The sequence below is a fragment of the Cavia porcellus genome, unplaced genomic scaffold (genome assembly GCF_034190915.1).
Source record: "Cavia porcellus strain 051 isolate PalLab524CR breed Dunkin Hartley unplaced genomic scaffold, mCavPor4.1 scaffold_21, whole genome shotgun sequence".
NCBI classification, from domain to species: domain Eukaryota; kingdom Metazoa; phylum Chordata; class Mammalia; order Rodentia; family Caviidae; genus Cavia; species Cavia porcellus.
This window is the reverse complement of record NW_026947504.1, coordinates 17,095,763-17,114,833: the sequence shown is the minus strand read 5'-3', so window position 1 is coordinate 17,114,833 and position 19,071 is coordinate 17,095,763. Positions and strand designations below refer to the sequence as shown.

The 19,071-nt window shown below is 54.6% G+C and overlaps 1 protein-coding gene across 4 annotated transcripts in view; it reads left to right on the top strand.

Annotated features, from left to right (window-relative positions):
- Pdgfrb (platelet derived growth factor receptor beta) overlaps positions 1 to 18,694 on the top strand; it is a 37,275-nt gene extending 18,581 nt beyond the window's left edge. For all 4 annotated transcript variants that reach the window (XM_013141036.3, XM_013141037.3, XM_003477350.5 and 1 more), the window contains 19 exons: positions 23 to 150; positions 265 to 439; positions 971 to 1,163; positions 1,797 to 1,912; positions 3,816 to 3,939; positions 4,501 to 4,712; positions 7,164 to 7,258; positions 8,162 to 8,294; positions 8,828 to 8,932; positions 9,179 to 9,289; positions 10,252 to 10,411; positions 11,329 to 11,489; positions 11,990 to 12,108; positions 12,229 to 12,351; positions 13,072 to 13,183; positions 13,564 to 13,663; positions 14,199 to 14,304; positions 15,217 to 15,449; positions 16,756 to 18,694. In XM_013141036.3, coding sequence (XP_012996490.1) covers positions 23 to 150; positions 265 to 439; positions 971 to 1,163; positions 1,797 to 1,912; positions 3,816 to 3,939; positions 4,501 to 4,712; positions 7,164 to 7,258; positions 8,162 to 8,294; positions 8,828 to 8,932; positions 9,179 to 9,289; positions 10,252 to 10,411; positions 11,329 to 11,489; positions 11,990 to 12,108; positions 12,229 to 12,351; positions 13,072 to 13,183; positions 13,564 to 13,663; positions 14,199 to 14,304; positions 15,217 to 15,449; positions 16,756 to 16,927 — 2,678 coding nt within the window. In that variant the 3' untranslated portion in view covers positions 16,928 to 18,694. The remainder of the gene's footprint in view (positions 1 to 22; positions 151 to 264; positions 440 to 970; positions 1,164 to 1,796; positions 1,913 to 3,815; positions 3,940 to 4,500; positions 4,713 to 7,163; positions 7,259 to 8,161; positions 8,295 to 8,827; positions 8,933 to 9,178; positions 9,290 to 10,251; positions 10,412 to 11,328; positions 11,490 to 11,989; positions 12,109 to 12,228; positions 12,352 to 13,071; positions 13,184 to 13,563; positions 13,664 to 14,198; positions 14,305 to 15,216; positions 15,450 to 16,755) is intronic.
- Positions 18,695 to 19,071: the final 377 nt, after the last annotated feature.

The window sequence follows — 19,071 nt, the reverse complement described above, 5'->3', positions numbered from 1 at the left end:
CAAGCCACTCTCTCTCCTCCAGTGTCATCCATCAATGTCTCTGTGAATGCAGTGCAGACTGTGGTACGCCAGGGTGAGAACATCACCATCATGTGCATCGTGACGGGGAATGAGGTGGTCAACTTTGAGTGGATGTACCCCCGAAAGGAGGTAACGCTGGGCCGGGGGCTGGAGGGGGCCAGGCAGGGATGGATACTGCAGTCTGCAGTCTGACTTCTCATGGACCCCTCCTGATGTGGGGAACCTGCTCACCTATCCCTGCAGAGTGGGCGGCAGGTAGAGGCAGTGACGGACTTCCTCCCTGACATGCCAAACCACATTCGCTCCATCCTGCACATCCACGACGCTGAGCTGGGTGACTCAGGGACCTACATTTGCAATGTGTCAGAGAGTGTGAACGAGCACCGAGACGAGAAGGCCATCAACGTCACTGTGGTCGGTGGGTGCCTTGGACTCAGCCCCCAATCCAGTCTGGGCTGGACTCAGACCCTCGTACAGCCCGGGGTGTAGGCAGCCACTTTTAGCTCCACGCTAAACTCTGTGCCAGCCAAGGCCCCCACTCTGGCTTAACCCAAACCAAAGTGCAGCGTCAGCCCGACTCAGCCTTAACTCAACCTGGACTTTCTGGTTGGAATCCTAGTTCCAACCCGATACCTAAACCCAGCCCCACTCCTGCCCTAGGCAGCCCTATCTCCAAATTCAAGCTCAGTACTGCTTGAGGCTTCTGTGCTCCTCACCTACAATACTGAACCAGACCAGAGGACTACGTGTCCCACCTCAAAATCAGCCCCACCTCCAAACTTGGCCCCTGCTCTTGTGACAGCCCCAACTTTAACCCCAATTCCAAGGCCCAATGGGTTCCTAAAGCTTGAACCATTCGTTGGTGCCCTGTCTCAGAAGCTCCGCCTCCTGGGGGGATGCTGGGCTTGCCCAGCCCCCAGGACCTGCCCCTGACAGGTTTACCTTGCAGAGAGAGGCTATGTGAGGCTGCTGCAAGGGCTGGACACTGTGGAAATCGCTGAGCTGCACCAGAGCCGGACACTGCAGGTGCTGATCGAAGCTTACCCTCCGCCCACTGTCCTGTGGTTCAAAGACAACCGCACCCTTGGTGACACCAGTGTCGGCGAGATAGCCCTGGCCACACGCAATGTGTCCGAGACCCGGTAAGCAGCTGCTAGCTCACTCCATTTTGGAAACTTTGCAGCTGCCTGGCAGAGCAGGGCCTTCAAATACCCAGTAAGCCTTGATTGGCCTATCAGGAGAGCCTACTGCATGCAAAGCACCGTGGCAGGTGTTAGCATTGCTGCAGGGACAGTTCCAGCCCTCTCCATGTTTCTGCCTTAGTTGGCGAAACAGACACTGGTTAGGTGATCACTCAAATATTTAGCATCTTCATGATGAGTGAGGTCAGCAGTTGGCAGCCAAAATTAAAAGGTGGATAATAGGGAGACAAGGTGCCAGGAGGGCCACTCAGTGCCATCTGTAACATTCCTGAGTGTGGATATTAGCAGGCCAACAGTGACTATAATGTGTTAGGATAAAGGAAATGAGATGGGGTGGGGATAGGTTTTGTGCTCTTAGCTACTGTCCCCCCACCCCAGCTTTCCTGTTGGCTTAGGGGCACCGCCTATGGGTGGGGACTCAGGAGACAGATTCGAGTCCTGGCTTTGCTGCTGACATGCATGTGACCCAGGCAGGCCCCATGCATCCGTAGGCCCGTTTTTCCTGTCTGCACAAGGGAGTTTGGGAGAGCTGTAAGACTGATCAGTGGGTCTCATGGCCTGCCCTGCCCCCAGGTATGTGTCGGAGCTGACACTGGTGCGGGTGAAGGTGGCAGAGGCTGGCAGTTACACCATGCGGGCCTTCCATGAGGATGACGAGGACCAGCTGTCTTTCCGGCTGCAGGTCAATGGTGAGGGTCACCTCCTTGCCCTCTTTCATTCTTGTCCTCCTTGCCCTATTCCTTCTCCTGCTTTGCCCACCCACCCACAGGAGGAACTGATGAAAAGGGACCCTGAAACTAAGGGGGTTGGGGTGGAGGCCACTGACCTGTTGTGTCTCTTCTCTCAGCCTCAGTTTCCCTAGATGTTAAAGGAGGCCATGAGGCTAGACAGGTATTTCCAAAAACCTTGGGCATTTATGTACTGATACCATGATTTTTCCTTTTCACATAACATTACTGAGCTGTGATTAAAAAAGAATACAATGAATGTCGAACCTTTTCAAGTAATTTGTTGTGGTAAAAGACATTGCCATTCACACCCCTCGAAATCCGCCCCCCCTTTAAACACACTTAGCCCGTAGTTCTTGTCACTGTCTGACGCAGCTCTGGAAGTTCTCTTTCATTAGTATTTTTAACTGCGCAGTCATGGCTGCCTCAACGTTCCAAACTGATTCCAAATGTTTTTTTTTTTTTGTCTTTTTCCTGTTTATCGGTACCGGGGATTGAACTCACGACTGCCTGCTTGCAAGGCAGGCGCTTATGCCGCTGAACTAAAACCCCAGCCCCTAGATTCCAAATGTTTACCTTTCATGGTTGTTTTCACTTCAGCAAAGAGCCAGAAGTTGCACAGTGGCAGCTCCAGTGAATAAGTAAATGAGGACTCACCCTTCTGTTTGTACAAATCTGCCTTTCTGTAGGATGGCACTTGGCCGCAGCAAGTCCCTTTACTTTTTTTTTAATCACATACCTTAAAGACACTCAGGAAAGAGCATTTCCGGAACTGCTTTAGAAAGTGGCACAGACAATGTGTTTGAGTGAGGGGAAGTGTTTTGAGGGAGATTAATGGCAGGATGTCTTTTACTATGATAACTTTTTTTAAACACACTGTATTTTCAATCAGCCCTTGTCTACTGTACCATTACTTCAACAGATATTTATTGAGCAATCACAATACATCAGGATTTTCAGAGTTCTCGAGGCTCTGGCTTTGTGCAGCTTGAGCAGTCATGGTGGGGGAGACAAATGTTAATCAGTAGGAGAGGAAACCTCAGGGAATGATACAGATTATGTGATGACAGTTACTACAGGGTGGGGATTGGCACAGGGCAGGGAGGATTAAGAGTGATGGGCACAAGGAGTACTGATGATTGTTCTTTTAAACATGGTCAATAGGGTTGGCCTTACTGAGGCTTTGACATCTGCATGAGTGCTTGAGGAAGATGAGGGCGCTGAGTTAGGGGCCGAGAAGAGTTTATTCCAGGCATTGCAAGTGCCAGAGCAACGGCTTAAAGGCCTGTGCGGAAGGCTGGAGTGGGCTGGGAGGGCAGACAGATAGACGCTTTTGCAGGCAGTGTAGTACAGCTTTTGTTCTATCCTGTGGCCCAAGGGACTGGAGCATAGGAATGACAACATAATGGCTTAGTGTTTTGTCAATCAGCTTTCTAAAAATAAATTTATTTTGAAAGACAAAATTTAACCTCTCAACATAGATGGAAACTCAGCATGATGTGTCATAAATATAAAGCAACCACTAAAATAGACTCAGAGAAGACAAAACAGTGCCATTAAATGTTAGTTTCAGAAGCCCTGCTGCCCAGAGCTCTGAGCTTCAGGCCTGTTCTCTTTGTTAGAAGGGAAGATTACCAAGTCTCAGAGAGGTGCTAAAGACAGACTGGCACCCTCCTGAGGCTTTCCCTTTGAAGTACTCCAAAGGGAATCCATCAGCTCTTACCCTGATTCCTGGTATTTACTGTTCACCTGCAGTCTGCATCCCCTCCTCCCCCCAGGAGGGGACCAGGGTTGGGTGCTCTCAAAGGATGACCAATGACTATCTTGACCTCCCCGTTTCCTGACCCTGTACCTCTCTATACAGTCCCTGTCCGTGTGCTGGAGCTGAGCGAGAGCCACCCTGCCAATGGGGACCAGACAGTCCGCTGTCGCGGCCGAGGCATGCCCCAGCCACATGTCAGCTGGTTTCTCTGCAGAGACCTCAAAAGGTGAGCAACCCTTGCTCCTCAGTCTCCCAGGGTACCCACTGCTGGCTACAAGAACCCAGGACGTTTATCTAGCCCAGTCCCCTCCCCGGAACACCTTGCTCCAGGCTAGAGCCAAATCCTAAAGACCAGACCGCCCTTTCCTTGGAGATTGTTTGCCCGACCTAAATTGTTCCTTACCTTGATTCCTGAGCTATCTTTGGCCTAGCACAGTGCGGAATGGAGAGACCTTATCTACCCAGATGTTTTGTGCTCCTGACCATGGTTGTCTGTGGCAGACCATGGTGTAATAGTGGCAGAGATGAGGTCAGACCTTGAGATTTAGGGAGTCAAAATGAGACAGTGAATTTTGCGATCCAAAATTCTCTAGTCTGGAGCGGGAGAGCCCTCTGCTGGTCAATTTAGGGCGCACAGGAGGAACCCGCTTGCTTGGAGGTTGCAGGGACCAGCCCTACACTACTTCCCTCCCCAACCACCACTCGGTGGCGCTGCCAGCTCCTGGCCTTCGTTTCCCCATCTGCAGAAGGAAGAGGCTGCAAGCCATCTCTCTAACTCTCCTGGCAGGTGTCCGCACGAGCTGTTGCCCACGCCTCTGGGGAACAGTTCTGAAGAGGAGAGCCAGCTGGAGACCAACGTGACATACTGGGCTGAGGAGCAGGAGTACGAGGTGGCGAGCACGTTGCGCCTGCGCCATGTGGATCAGCAGCTGTCGGTGCTCTGCATGGTGCACAACCTGCTGGGCCAGGACGTGCAGGAGGTCACCGTGGTGCCACACTGTGAGTTCCCCAGCCCGGCAGCCCTGATGACCTCTTGCCCTCGCCTTGCCATCCTGGGGATTGAGCCTGTGCACATACAGTGGGCCAAGTCACCATACCCAAGGGTACTGGGGAGCATGTGACCCACTGGAGTGTGTTGTTCTCTAACATACACAACACGAGGGGTGTGTGGGCGTGGACATGAGCAGCAGTGTGTGCTTGTGTGCAGTGAATATAAACAGTATACATGTTGTGTGTTGTAAACGCTGAACACTGGCAGGTGTGAAGCCTCTGTGTATAGATTTGTAAACAGTGTGCTGAAGAATGCCTAAAGCCCAAACACAGGAGTAGAGCTTCCATGTATGTCGGTGAGCAGGTACTCAAGCACGTTCGATGCCTGGCCATGTGTGTGACCCCCCAGACTATATGTTTGCAGGCCATGCCCATGAGCATACCTAATCCTTAGACTTGTGTGTCAACCTACAGAATGTGTATTTGCATACGTGTGCATGTCAGTGCACAGTTCCTCTTCATGTATATACTGCATGTCTGTGAGTGTGTGATTGCAGCACAGGTTCTGTATCAGGCACACCCCTGAACACTTACGCGTGCTGTGCAATGCATAGCTTTCAATAGGCAGACATACACATTCAGCGCTCACACATGTGAAAATGCCTGCCAATGTCAGGTGCGTTTGCATGTCTGCTTACCCATCCCTGTGTATGCTTGTGTCTTTACACACGTACCTTGTTTATTCACCTGTTTCTTGTTCAGTAAATAGTTACAGGGAACCAACTTCTCACTGAGGCACAGAGGCCAATGGGTCTCATCTCACCTGCTCTCCTGGCGCCTGTGGTCCAGAAAGAAGAGAAATTAGACCTGAGTCAGGATCACCCTGCTGAGGGGATTGCCCAGAGAGAGCAGGATCCCAGGCCTAGCTGTAGGATTGAGGAAAGTGTCCTGCAAAAGGGGACCATTAAGTCAGAACTTGAATGGTGACTAAAAGTTAGCCTGGTGAGGAATGGTGGTCTACTCGGAGAGAATGGCCTGGGCAAAAACCCAGAGGCAAAGTGAAATGGGAGGAATTCAGGATTGTAGAATTTGTGCGGCATCTACAGCAATACCACCCTGAAAGCGCCCGATCTCGTCTGATCTTGGAAGCTAAGCAGGGTTGGGCCTCGTTAGTACTTGGATGGGAGACTTTGTGTGGATTCAGGGATTTGGATGGGTGAGAGAAAAAGGACGAAAGTGGCAGGAATGGGCTGAGTTCCAAAGGCCCTGTGAGGTGCTCTGTGCATGCTCCTGTGAGCTCCCAGGCAGATCTGTGAACTCAGCACACACACTTGCCTCCTGCCCTCACCCTGCGGAGGAGGAGCTTTCAGGATGCCTCTATCCCCTGCCCGCTCACGCACACAGCTCCCTGTAGCAGTGGGCCTCTCAGTGGATGGAGCCGCTGGCCTGATGTGCAGATCCACTCTGAGCAGAGGCAGGAACAAAGCTGCCATGTGGCGCCTGAGGGGCTGCCATGCACCAGTGCGTGGGACACACAGGGCGGGGTGAGGACTCCCCAGAGGATGCAGGCTTCCTTCCCAGGACTTTGATGTGTCATTGCTGGGGAGAAAGAACAGGAGTGATGGCAATCTGTGGCCCTGAATGGGGTATGGGGTGAGACTGGACAGGACTCCCTGGGAAGCCAAACAGGACAGAAGGGACAGAGGAGGCGGAAATGAATTCCCAGGGGACCACACAGCTAGCCTGTGGTGCAGAGCAGGGGAGACAGGGGTCAGCCAGGGATTGCTGGGAAGTGAGCGGGCTGCAAAGAGGCATCGGAGCCAGAGGGCCAGGGGGTGACACGTGAGTACTAGGTGCATACCCCAGTGTGATGGGGACTGCACTTAATAACTACCTCCACTACCCCACCCCAGCTGTGCCTGGGCGGAGCCCAAGAGGAACAGGCTCGTTTTTGAGTTTGGATTCATCAGACCATGGGAGCTTGGTGCATGGCTCCCTCAGTGGTCAGTGACTTGGCCCGTTGGCTAGTTGGCCAGAGCATTGGAACCCAGAGCTTTGACGTAGGTGTGACAGCCCCGATGAGGGCATGGGCTCAGAGGAGATATGTGCTCAGCTTGGCCTTCAGGGACTCCTGGTCTTATGCGAGGCCCAGGCCAGGAACTCAGAGCAAAACTACACCCAACTATTTCAGACAGGCCAACCTGACTCTGGCAAGGCTTCAGGCATGTGGAAGCCAGCAGCAGTCTGAGCTGGGGGTGGCTCCTCAAAGCACATGAATTTACAAGAGAGGCCAAAGGCATGGCCATTGCAAGAGGTCGAGGGTCTCCCATTGATTGCTGTTGGAAAGGCAGGGGCTTCCCTCTGGGCAGGACGGGTACAGAGGGATTTGCAAAGCCCCCAGTGAGGAGGAGGAAAGCAGCTGCCCCGTGTGCTCACATCTGCTCTGGTCTCTGTCTCCAGCCCTGCCCTTCAAGGTGGTAGTGATCTCAGCCATCCTGGCCTTGGTGGTTCTCACCATTGTCTCTCTCATCATCCTCATCATACTTTGGCAGAAGGTAAGTCCCCCCTGCTCTAGCAGGTCAGATCAGTGCACCATTTGCTTGCACGGACCCTCTGGCCCCATAGATGCTACATGATCTGGCCATGTAAGATCTGGCCCTGCATGGAGCTGAGATGGAAATTTAGGTAGCGTGACACTGGGCCACTAACCTGGCTCCATGCTCAGCAACCTGTGCTGACACAGGCCTGCTGTGCCCCTGGACACCCTGGCCTGCTCATCCCAGGCACAGGTTGGGACAGACTGTATAGAATCCAGGGTTTTTCCAGCTCTCACCACAGAGGCTCCTGAGTCTCCGGAAATACATTCTGACCCTATTAGTTTGTAATAGCCATGTTCTGTTTTGCGATTTTGCCATTCTATGATTCCAGCATTTTAAAATTCCTTAAATAGGTCTCCACTATCCTCATGAGTCTCCCATTTTTAGATTCCAATCCTGTGATTTCAACATCCTAAAATTTCAACATCCAAGGTTACGTGCTTCTGAGATTCCCATGGTTACTGACACATGGTGTGGGGAGGGGCCAACATCACTGAACAGAGTGTCCCCATCTCCTGTCACTTTCCAGGGCTTTCTGTTCCTCTCCTTCCACCCGAGGAGCAGCTGAAGCTCTGAGTAAAGCTGGAGAGGATGGTCCCATGGCCATCAGCCGCTCCTCGGCCTGCTAGGTCTGTCTAGCTCCTTTACCACCTTCTCCTCTAACTGGAGCTTCTTGGTGCTTTTCCCTCTGAGCCCATGAAGGCCTTGGCTCAGTTGGCCACTTGCTTTGTGACTTCAGATAGGTCCCTGCCCCTCTCTGGGTCTCCAGATCCCCCGGCCCATCTGTGCTATAAGAGGCCGGAAGTAGTGGGCTCGAGGCCAGACAGCCCCAGTGCTGATCTCACTGTCTTGGTCCTGCAGAAACCACGCTATGAGATCCGGTGGAAGGTGATTGAGTCTGTGAGCTCCGACGGCCATGAGTACATCTATGTGGACCCCATGCAGCTTCCCTATGACTCCACGTGGGAGCTGCCAAGGGACCAGCTTGTGCTTGGTCAGCCCTCACTCAGGAATTTGGAAACTTAAGGCCGTGGGGAGACTTCCAGGGTCTGGCCCCAGGTTGGCCATGACGAGCTGTGGGATCTCAGGCTGGCATGTTACCTCCTCTGACCCTCAGTCCCCCTCTCTGTGCCAGAGGGCCAGGGACTGCCTACCATTGGGTCTGGTAACCCTGAGGCTGTAAGATAGGACCTCCTTGTGTTGACAGACTCGGTACTGAGGAGTGCCAGCCTGCGCTTAGTCCCGCTGGGGAGGCAGAGAGGGTGCGGAGGAGTTGTGCTCCCCTGGGGAGGGAGGAGGACTTCGGGGACTCAAAATAGAGATACAGGCAGACCCTGGGTGAGCCTCCAGGAAGGGCTGAGAAGCCTTACAGTTGCTGGGACCCCCACGTAGGGAACACATGAAGAACAGGGTGGTTTGAGGGATAGGGAGGTTGCCCTAAAACGGTGGCTCTTCCCAGCCCTGGATTGGAAAGATGGGGTGCAGCACTTTGGTGGGCCAGGAACTGAGAGATTGTCTCCATCCCAGGACGCACCCTCGGCTCCGGGGCCTTCGGGCAGGTGGTGGAGGCCACAGCTCACGGGCTGGGTCACTCACAGGCCACCATGAAAGTGGCTGTCAAGATGCTGAAATGTGAGTTCTGGGCTGCACCTGTCCCCACTCACCCCTGCACATACAGCCTGCTTCTGATGCACTGAACACCAGAGAGGCAGCTGGTTCGGAGAGGGGCTCTTCCGCTCGGCCACCTCGCCTTGTGCCCAGCCTCTTTCGCTCCCCACAGTGTGGGTCCTCACTGCCCTCGGCTGGAGAGAGGAGCTAGACAGGCTCAGGCGGGGCTGCGCCAGTGACAGCCCTGGCCTGAGCCCCTTTTTCCCTCAGCCACGGCCCGTAGCAGTGAGAAGCAAGCCCTCATGTCAGAGCTGAAGATCATGAGTCACCTAGGGCCCCACCTGAACGTGGTCAACCTGCTGGGGGCCTGCACCAAAGGAGGTATGTGACCGTCTCCGAGGGCTCCAGGAAGGTGCTCGGCTGTAAGGCTGTCCTCTCCTGTCCCTGTCTCAGTCCAGGATGGGGGACAGCCCAGCTGGAAGGCTCACACCCCTTCTGCCCAGCGCCCTCACTTGGTAGTTCCAGAGGGGTGTGAGCCTTAGAAACTTAGAAACCATCATGGCTGGAGGACTTCAGGCCAGCAGTCCCAGGGGGTTCCGAATCAGTGTTTTCAGGCCTTCTTTCAATTGTCACGGCATACTTTGAAAACTGTAATGGGCAACACTTAACACGACACCGAGGAGTCACGTACCCCTCTTAGAGACCCCCAAGGTGGTACCTGGGAGACGCTCGTGTTCTGATCACAAACTTGTTTCGGTCACTTGTGTTTATATGAACTGACCTCCACTTGCATGTTGGGCTGAAAAAAAAACCATGTAGTTGCCCTTTGCAGCTGCTTATTGTGATATTTGGGATTTTCCTCAGCATTGTGCAACCAAATCAAAATACAGAAGTACACTGCACTCGTAGGCCAGTTCACATCTGCAATCGTCACCCATTTCACAAGTCTTGTTTTCACCAGTTTCTTCAAGCTCCCGCCAGTGGACTTGAAGTAAACGCACTGAGTTTGAGTGAAACCAGTGACTGAAAACAATAGTTACCTCGCATGCTTCGACACAAGCGTTAGTTTGAAAACTCATCCCTAACGGATAACAATGTTTGCTACATGCCATGTGGACAAAAGCAGCATTTGAAAAGACAGCATTTGACTGTCCTCCCGAAAGTCCTCCACGTTACTAGCCCACTTTACAGATGGGGAAAGGAGGGCCCCGGGCCACTAAGTACCATGCTCGTAGTCAGGCAGGAGAGAACGCAGGTAGCAGGGTGCTCTTAGCTGTCACTGCCGACCACCTCTCCCACACCCAGCTTGCTTATGTGGGAAGCCTGGGCCTCTCTCTCCGCAGGACCCATCTACATCATCACTGAGTACTGCCGCTACGGCGACCTGGTGGACTACCTGCACCGCAACAAGCACACCTTCCTGCAGCACCACTCGGACAAGCACCGCCCTCCCAGCATCGAGCTCTATAGCAACACCTTACCTGTGGGGCTGCCCTTGCCCAGGTACCGAGGCTCGGCGGCACCTGCAGGGCACCTGTGCCCTCCTTCCTTGTCAACAGAGGAAGTAGGGGGTGTTAAGGATGGAGCGGAGGCTCTCTGGAGCCAGAGCCGTTTCCCAAGCCTGTCCCTCCTGGGCTGGGCAACAATAACCATGGTGGCAGTGGGATCCAGTGTGCCAGGCCCCGCACTGAGCCCTCTACAGGTGCTGACTCTCTTGAACTGCACACTGCCCCTGTGTTTGGGTCTGGCTCTCCTGACCCAGAGATACCATGGGCAGAGGCTGCAGGGAGGGGATGGGCTGTCCAACAGGCGCTGCCGCACGGCCGCCTGCTCTCCCTGCTCCCCCTGCAGCCTCCTCAGCCCAATTCCTGATTGCGTCTTTTCCAAAAACAAAATTTCTAAGTCCTTTTTGCTGACTATAAAAGCGAACACAAGAATGACTTTGGAAAAGCCCACAAAAGACATTAAAACTCAGGCCTGCCCTTCCCAACATTCCGACAGCATCCTTGGTTCTTCCTACCTGTGGAGACACTGGTGTATAGTCCCAAGTCCCCTCAGGGAGCTAATGCCTGGGCAGAGCTGTGGCTGGCACGTGTGGGGTGCCTTGTTGGGATGCTGGAGAGGCCCCAGAAAGACGCCTCTCACTTGCCCACCTTGTGACTTTTCCCAGGCATTGAAAGCACCTCAGGGCGTGAGCCCTCTGAGGACACTTATGGGACTTGTGTCACCTTGGCAGTCCCAGTCCTTAGCACAGGGCCATATGGTTTAGCTGGAAGGGCTCCATCTGTGGTCATTCACATAATGACGGAGAATGATGCATGAGTGACAGACAGCCTCGTGGGCCCCTAGCGTGAGCAGGGGGCAGCGGGGAAGGGGAGAGGAAGCCCGTGGCCTGCCCTTTACGTTCCTCTTACCCCCAGCCCCGTGTCCCTGAGTGGGGAGAGTGACGGTGGCTACATGGACATGAGCAAGGATGAGTCAGTGGACTACGTGCCCATGCTGGACATGAAGGGAGACATCAAATACGCAGACATCGAGTCCTCCAACTACATGGCCCCGTACGATAACTACGTCCCCTCCGGTGGGTGGACACAGCGCCCTCACTCCCGCAGACTCACACCTGCATGGATGTGTTCCTCCCAAAGCCCTTCACACGCCCCGCCTTGCAGCAACCCTGGGAGGAAGGTGGCCTTGTGCCTGTGTCATGGGTGGGGAAATAAGCTGGCCACCTGTCCAGAGCTGCTGCAGAGTAGAACCATAACGTGGACCCTTGTTTGTGCATCCAGAGGCCAGGGTGGGGTCTGCAGGGAGGGGGACAGTTGGGGTAGGCTGTGGGGGAAATATCTGACTGCCTGGGGTATGGAAGGAAAAATCTATCAGCTCCAAACTGGCCCAAGGCCAGTCCAGTGCCTCTGAGAAACAAATGGGCAAAGCTAAGATGCTGGCCCCAGCTCAGGCAGAAGCTTGCAGGGAAGTCAGTAGTCATGTGTCTTGGACATTCAGCCTCTCACAAACCAAAAGACTGGGGTCCTTTGTACCACACAGGTGGCAGATGGCATGTGACCCTCTGCTTTTTCCTAGCCCCTGAGAGGACCTACCGGGCAACTCTGATCAATGAGTCCCCCGTGCTCAGCTACACAGACCTCGTGGGCTTCAGCTACCAGGTGGCAAATGGCATGGAGTTCTTGGCCTCCAAGAATGTACGTGTGGTCACAGTGGGGCAGAATGGGGCTGGATGGGCGGGACAGCGAGTACCCTCACACCTGGGCACATGACAGTTTCCCCGAGGGTTCAGTTTCTTCTGGTCTCTCCCAACCCAGTGTGTCCACCGAGACCTGGCAGCCAGGAACGTGCTCATCTGCGAAGGCAAGCTAGTCAAGATCTGTGACTTCGGCCTGGCTCGAGACATCATGCGAGACTCGAACTACATCTCTAAAGGCAGCGTGAGTGTCTTCTGTGGCCCCACGGGGCTGGCACCGTGTGCCTCTGACTCCAGGAGCAGGTTCCTTCCTGATTGGCACAGCTGAGGTTCATTGGAGATCCGCCTTGGGCTCCTCTTGGCTTGTCCCGCCCAGGAGACATGGTCACTACCTGCCCAGCTGTGTGTCCAAGGCAGGACAGGCAAAGACACTCAGGTTTACTGGTTCCAGTGGGGTGAGGGACCAGATTCAGTGGGCCTAGGGATGGGTGGGAAGGGGCTCAGGACACATCTGTTATCCCAGGTTGCAGAGCAGAGAAAGATGCCCCAGTGACACAGGAAGACAGATGAGCTGTTCTTAGGCAGTGGCCGGGGTTGGTGGTTAAATGTGACCATCTGCCTCCCACTCCTCTCCCCTCCTCCTCCTCGTAGACAACCCAGAAGTGGAGGGGTCTAGACAACTCTAAACCCCTGGGGACCAAAGGCAGCCAGGAGAGCGGGGCAGTGTCTTGTCCCTGGGTCCCCATGCCTCTGCTCAGGCCGTGTGGCTTTTCTTGGAGACAGAGGCCTGGCAGTGAGGAAGAGGCATCCTGGTGCTCTGACAGGAGTGGTGTGGATGCAGGAGCTGTATGCAAGAGACCATGGGAATGGGAGAGAGGAGAGCCACGGTGGGCGCTGCCAGGCCTCCTCCTGCCATCCGGGGCAGAGTGGGGCTGCACACTCAGTGCCCATGCTGTCCCTGCAGACCTTCCTGCCCCTGAAGTGGATGGCCCCGGAGAGCATCTTCAACAGCCTTTACACCACTTTGAGCGACGTGTGGTCCTTTGGGATCCTCCTCTGGGAGATCTTCACCTTGGGTGTGTGCTTCCTCCCCGGTCCTCCGCACATGGCATGGCATCTGCCTCCCACTCTTGCCTCTTGCCTGGCAGGGCTGTGGGGCTGGCACTGGGACATGGGGCAGGGCCACCAGGTCTTGTCCCTGCTCTGCTACTTTCTGCCTGTGTAACTTTGCAAGCCCTGGTCCTCTCTGGTCTGGCCTGCTTGGCTCTGGTGTCTATTATGGGGGATGATGCTGTCTCTGTCCAGTGCCCAGGAAGAAGCTCACGTTTCCCAGTGCCACGACACCATACCCGCCCCCAACCCAAGACCATATGCTTCCCCCATCCTGGAGAAGAGGGCTTGTCTACCTCTTTTCCTTGACTCTGAACCTATATTCCTTGTCTCTGCCTCCCAACAGGTGGCACCCCTTACCCAGAGCTGCCCATGAATGAGCAGTTCTACAATGCCATCAAGCGGGGCTACCGCATGGCGCAGCCCGCTCATGCCTCCGATGAGATGTGAGTGGAATCTGGTGCACTAGGGAGGATGCTGCGGGTGCAGGTCTCAGATATGCAGTGCTACGGGTTTACCCCGAGAGAGCCCGATTAGCTCTAGGTGTTCAGATGGTTCCATCACACCCGTGTGCATGCCCTGGGCTTTTGCTTTGCCCTTTTCAAGCCAGTGCTGCCCACGTGGCTGCCAACAGTGCCAGTTTGACATCTCACTGCTTTTGGCCAAAGCCCCAGAGTTGAACTTCCAGAGCTGTAGGGGTCCCAGGCCGTCAGAACTGGCCACTGAGTTGAGGGTGAAGCAGGGGTGAAAACTCGTATTGACCAAGTCTGAGTCATGTTCTCACCAATGCAGTGGGTGCCGGGAGGGCTTCCTAGGGGACAACAAGGGGCGATGATGTGAAAACAACACCCCCGCCACCCTTCCCCGACGCCTTTCCCTAGCTTACCTTGTTCTGAGGGGCAGTGACCTCCAGGTCCCCCAACACCCCGGTCACCCTGGCATCCCGAGCCAGGCATCCTGACCCGCTCCTCCCCTCCCCAGCTATGAGATCATGCAGAAGTGCTGGGAAGAGAAGTTTGAGATCCGGCCTCCCTTCTCCCAGCTGGTGCTGCTTCTGGAGAGACTGCTGGGTGAGGGGTACAAAAAGGTAAGTTGAGGCAGGACGGGAGCAGAGAGTTCTGGTACAGAAGCCACTCTCTTGGTGCCAGGCTGTGTGTGATATGCTGGTATTTGAAGGAAGTACTACTCGCCCACTCTGAGCTTCCGTTTCACTCCTAGTGTCGGGAAGAGATGGATGGAGCTCTGAGTTTGATTTACTTTAACAGCACAGAGACCTGGAGGCTGCCTGAGTTCACACAGAAAGCAGGCACCACAGCCCTGTCGGTCCTCAGACCTGGGGGCCTTGTTAGTTCCTTAGGGTTCTTTTGAGGGTGTGAAGAACCCCAACTTGTGTGACCTCTGATGCCCGACACAAACCCTGCACAGTCCATCCATGGCCAGCGGGGTCCATTGAGCTCTAAACCCTGTCCTGTGGGTGGCATCTGGTAGGGGGAGGAGGTGCCCATCTCCTCTGGCACAGACATGGCCAGTCTTTAGCTTCATTTCTCCACTCTCCACCAAGGATGGTCCTTGGAGAGTGAGGTGAAGAGAAGTCACCCCCCTTCATAGCAAGGGACCCTGAGGCCCCGTGGGAGGAGGCCGAGGCAGGGTGAGAGCTGGTGCCCACCTACTCTGAAATCAGAGAAGAGGCTGGGCTTAGATTAGAGCACTAATCCAGCATGGGTCCTGGATCTAATCCCTAGCACTGCAAAAATAAAGTGAAGGTGAAGTCAGGGGAGAGTGAGGGTCATGATCCTGGTCATTAATATTGCCCCTCCCTTTGGTGATCACCTGATTTGTGAGAGGCCAGGAGGGCGGGCAGCTCAGCTGTGTGGCTTTGGGTAAAACTCTTCCTCTCCAAGCACTAGCTACCCCTTTGCCTAGTGTGAGAGGGGCTGAATTGGTGACCCCACGGCCCTCTAAATACTGCTTCTCTGGCGCTCCCCGCACTTCGGAGCAGAAGTACCAGCAGGTGGATGAGGAGTTTCTGAGGAGCGACCACCCAGCCATCCTTCGGTCCCAAGCCCGCTTGCCTGGGTTCCATGGCCTCCGGTCTCCCCTGGACACCAGCTCTGTCCTCTACACTGCCGTACAGCCCAATGAGGGTGACAATGACTATATCATCCCCCTGCCTGACCCCAAACCTGAGGTTGCTGAGGAGGGCCCACTGGAGGGCTCCCCCAGCCTTGCCAGGTAAGTGCCCTGGCCCAGGGCCCAAATGTGTGGGCAGTGAGCAGAAATGAGATAGAGCGCACCCAATCTTTGAGGCCCTCAAGGGAGAAGGGCAGTCTGGCAAGGATGGGCCAGGTCCTATTCGCAAGGTACTCTTACCTTTGAGGGAGTCCCCAAGGCTGTTTCTCCTGTCCCTCTCTAGGCTCTGTCCTAGCCCCAAGGAGAAGGATGAGACCTGCTTAGCCCACCAGAATATCCCGGTGGTCATTGGAGGGTCATAGCCAGCTTTGGGCCTATGATCCACCCTGAGCACCATGCCTGGACATTCCCAGGAGCCTGACTGTAGAAGGTGGAGATGCCTACAAATTCCAGCCAGAATCCAAACTAGGAAGGAGGATCCTGACTCTCTCTTGTCTTGCTGCATGGTAGAGTCACGGTGGGCAGAGTTTGAAAGGACGTAGCCAGCACGGTGATAGCAGTACACAGCCAGTGCCGGACTTGATGTTCAAATAGGGGCTGAGCAAGGGGCTTCCTCCGAGGCCAGAACCATCGCCCAAGCAAGATCCAGTTCAAGATGAAGTGCAGGAGCCCCAGGCTGGGTTCTAGCTCCAGCTCTGCTGCTGAGACCTGGGCAGGCTTCTTCTCTATGGGCCTCGGTTTCTCCATGGGACGCAGCAGTACACACAGGTCTTAGCAGGCCCTGAAGACTCCTCTCTTTGTGCTGATGTGGATGAGGTGGACACCCCACCGCCACGGGTTCACAGTATAGAGTGGTGGAGCTCGGAGTTCCAGCAGCTTGGGCCTGTTTTGTGCCCTCGGACAAGCCACCTCACCACTCTGAACCTCAGTTTCCTCTTCTGTGAAGTGAAAACAGTAAATCACTTTTATTGGGACTTGTGAGGATTAAGGGAGATAGTGTCTCTCAGAGTGCAGAGGATGAAGACATTGAACTATGGAGCCAGGAACACCTGCTTCAAAGTCCCAGCTCCTACCCTCCCTGCTGTGTGATGTAGGGCAGGGGCGTAGCCTCTCTGAACTGCACTTTCTCGTGGTACAGGCCTTGCATAGTCTTTTTAAAACAGACAAAGCCAAAAAGGATTAAAGACAATACAGAATTTCAATTAAAAAAATAGGAAATTAACACTAGTTGATATAGTGCATATTGCTGTCCTGAAAGTAGTTGCTCAGATGATAAGATTTAGGCATGAAACTAAAGATTAAATGATCGTTACAAGGACTGAATTGCATGGAGACAGAAAGCTCTTGCTTAATGGTGATTGTGTTCTGCTATGGTTCCTCCAAGCTCTCACCTGTCTCTTTCCTCCAGCTCCACCCTGAATGAAGCCAACACTTCCTCTACCATCTCCTGTGACAGCCCCCTGGACCCTCAAGAGGAGCCAGACCCAGAGCCCCCGGCAGAGCCAGAGCCGGAGTTGGAGCAACCTCCGGATTCAGGCTGTCCCAGGCCCCAGGTCGAAGTGGAGGACAGCTTCCTGTAGGGGCTGGTCCCCACCTCAGCCTGAAGCTGCTCTGCAACCCAGTGTCCAGCCCCTCTTGGCCCAGCCCGGGCTTCTGTCACCATGCTGGTGCTGCCAGCTGTCCCCTTGTGGAAGGCTTTTGTTCTGACCTGCTGTGCTCCAAATCCTGGGGCTGGCTCACGAGGCAAAAGACTGTGTGGACCACGTCCAGGCTCTGCTTCTGGGGAGATCCTGTGACTCTAAGCCAGGGTACCCCCACAGGACTCGGTTTCCCCAAATGTAAGATGAGAAGTTGGATTTAGTCACCTGTAATCTGCCTGGAATGTCCCTGAGGGACAATGGGGCTGTCAGACTCCCTGAGGAGGTTCTTGGGTGAATGAGGTGCCACAGTAATAGCTTTCTGCTCAGCCAGCTGCCCCTCAGGAAGCTGCAGCTCTGATCTGCCTAAGAACTGGGGAGGACACCCCACATCCCGGCTCCTGGCGGAGCTGGGCCTGCCTTGGACAGTGCTCCGCTGCCCAGAAGCCACTTCTCTCGATGCCACTCTGCTTTCCCAGGCCCAAGCTGGTTTGGGGCCAACATGCTTAATGAACGCTCTTCATAAGTGCTGGGGGCTGAGCCACATAAGGACAACCTGGCCTGTAGCCCCTGCCCAGAACACATGGGACAAACCTGGCCAGAGGAAGTCCCATGTCTTCCAGGCCGCACTGGTCCTGTGGCTTTCCCCATCACCCCCATCTTAATCTGCCCACGAGCCTGCATCAGTGACAAGTGTGTTGATGCAGTATCTGGCCCTGACTCTGCACTGGACTTTCTGTGACACCGTGATGGAACCCCTCACCCTCTCTGGGCCCTAGTTTTCTTTCGCCTTGTATCGTCAGCAAGTTGGACTCATTAACTTTGAGTGCCATGTCAACACTAATATTCTAGAGGGTTCCAGGGGGTTACACTTGTCCAGATAAAGCGAGGCCAGGTACCCCACAGCCAGCTGGGCTCTGGGGAGATTCCAGATCACACATCACACTCCAGGGATTCAGGAACTGTGCCCCTTCCTCAGCCCCTCTGCAGCTGCCTGGACCTTGACTTGGTTTAGCAGCTGGTGTCCTGGAAAGCCCCCAGCAGCTGCCCAGGGACAAGGGCATCACGAGCCTTTCAGCATCTGCAATGAACTCTTAAGCTATCCTGAACAAGGTCAGGCAGAGAGTCCACATGGGCTCACCGCATGCAGCCCACCACTGCTGTGGAGGTATGTGACACAGAAGCGATGCACGGTGAGGACAGTTATGTCCCGTGAAGGACAAGAAGCTTAAGGTGGACACCTCAGTAAAGGAATATGAGAAATGGGTACTTAGGGGTTCCCTTCTCAATTGCCAGCTGTCCTGTCCCTGAGGGAGGACCCTGTAGAGATATAGTTTTGCCCAGGTCTAGCAGTGACACCTTATTGTCCTCAAATGAGTGGACACTGGAGGTGCCAGGTGAGTGAGGAATGTGGCTGACATGCGCCAGGAGGGGAGGGCTGGAAAGGATGAGAGAAGCTCTGCATTCTGGGCACCAGTGCCCCATGCTGGCTGGCATCTCCCAGCCCGGGGCCCCACCACCTGGCCTGAGATCAGGGAGTGGGTTCACACTACGGTACCAAAGATATAATCACCTAGGTTTACAAGTATTTTTAGGACTCACATTAACTCACATTTATACATCTGAAGTGCTATTTTGTATGCTGTTAAATTTTCCTATCTGTGTACTTTTCTAAGGGAAAGATTTTAATATTAAACCTGTTGTTTTTCACTTGAGACTCTGTGGTTTCTCGGGTTTGGGTCCCTGTACCTGAGGGTGGGGGTGTGGAGTGGAGTGGACAGAGCTTATCCGAGATCCAGGTCCCCAGATAGGTGCTTCAGCACGGTCTCACTTGCTTTACCTGGGGCTGGGTGGGAGGACTGGTCAGTCTCTGTGCTGCCTCTGTGGCCCCTCCTGCCACCTATTCCCCAGCTGAACATGTGCTTTGGCTTTCACCCCTAAGCTGGGTCACCCTCCCTGCCCTCCCCTCCCCTGCCCTGAGCCAGACTGAGGCTGGTGTGGCTTGGAAGAGGCGTCTGCCAGAGCCCAGAGCCCACCTCCAGGTGAGTCATGGTCAGGACCCAGGTAGAAATGGTACCGACAGCACC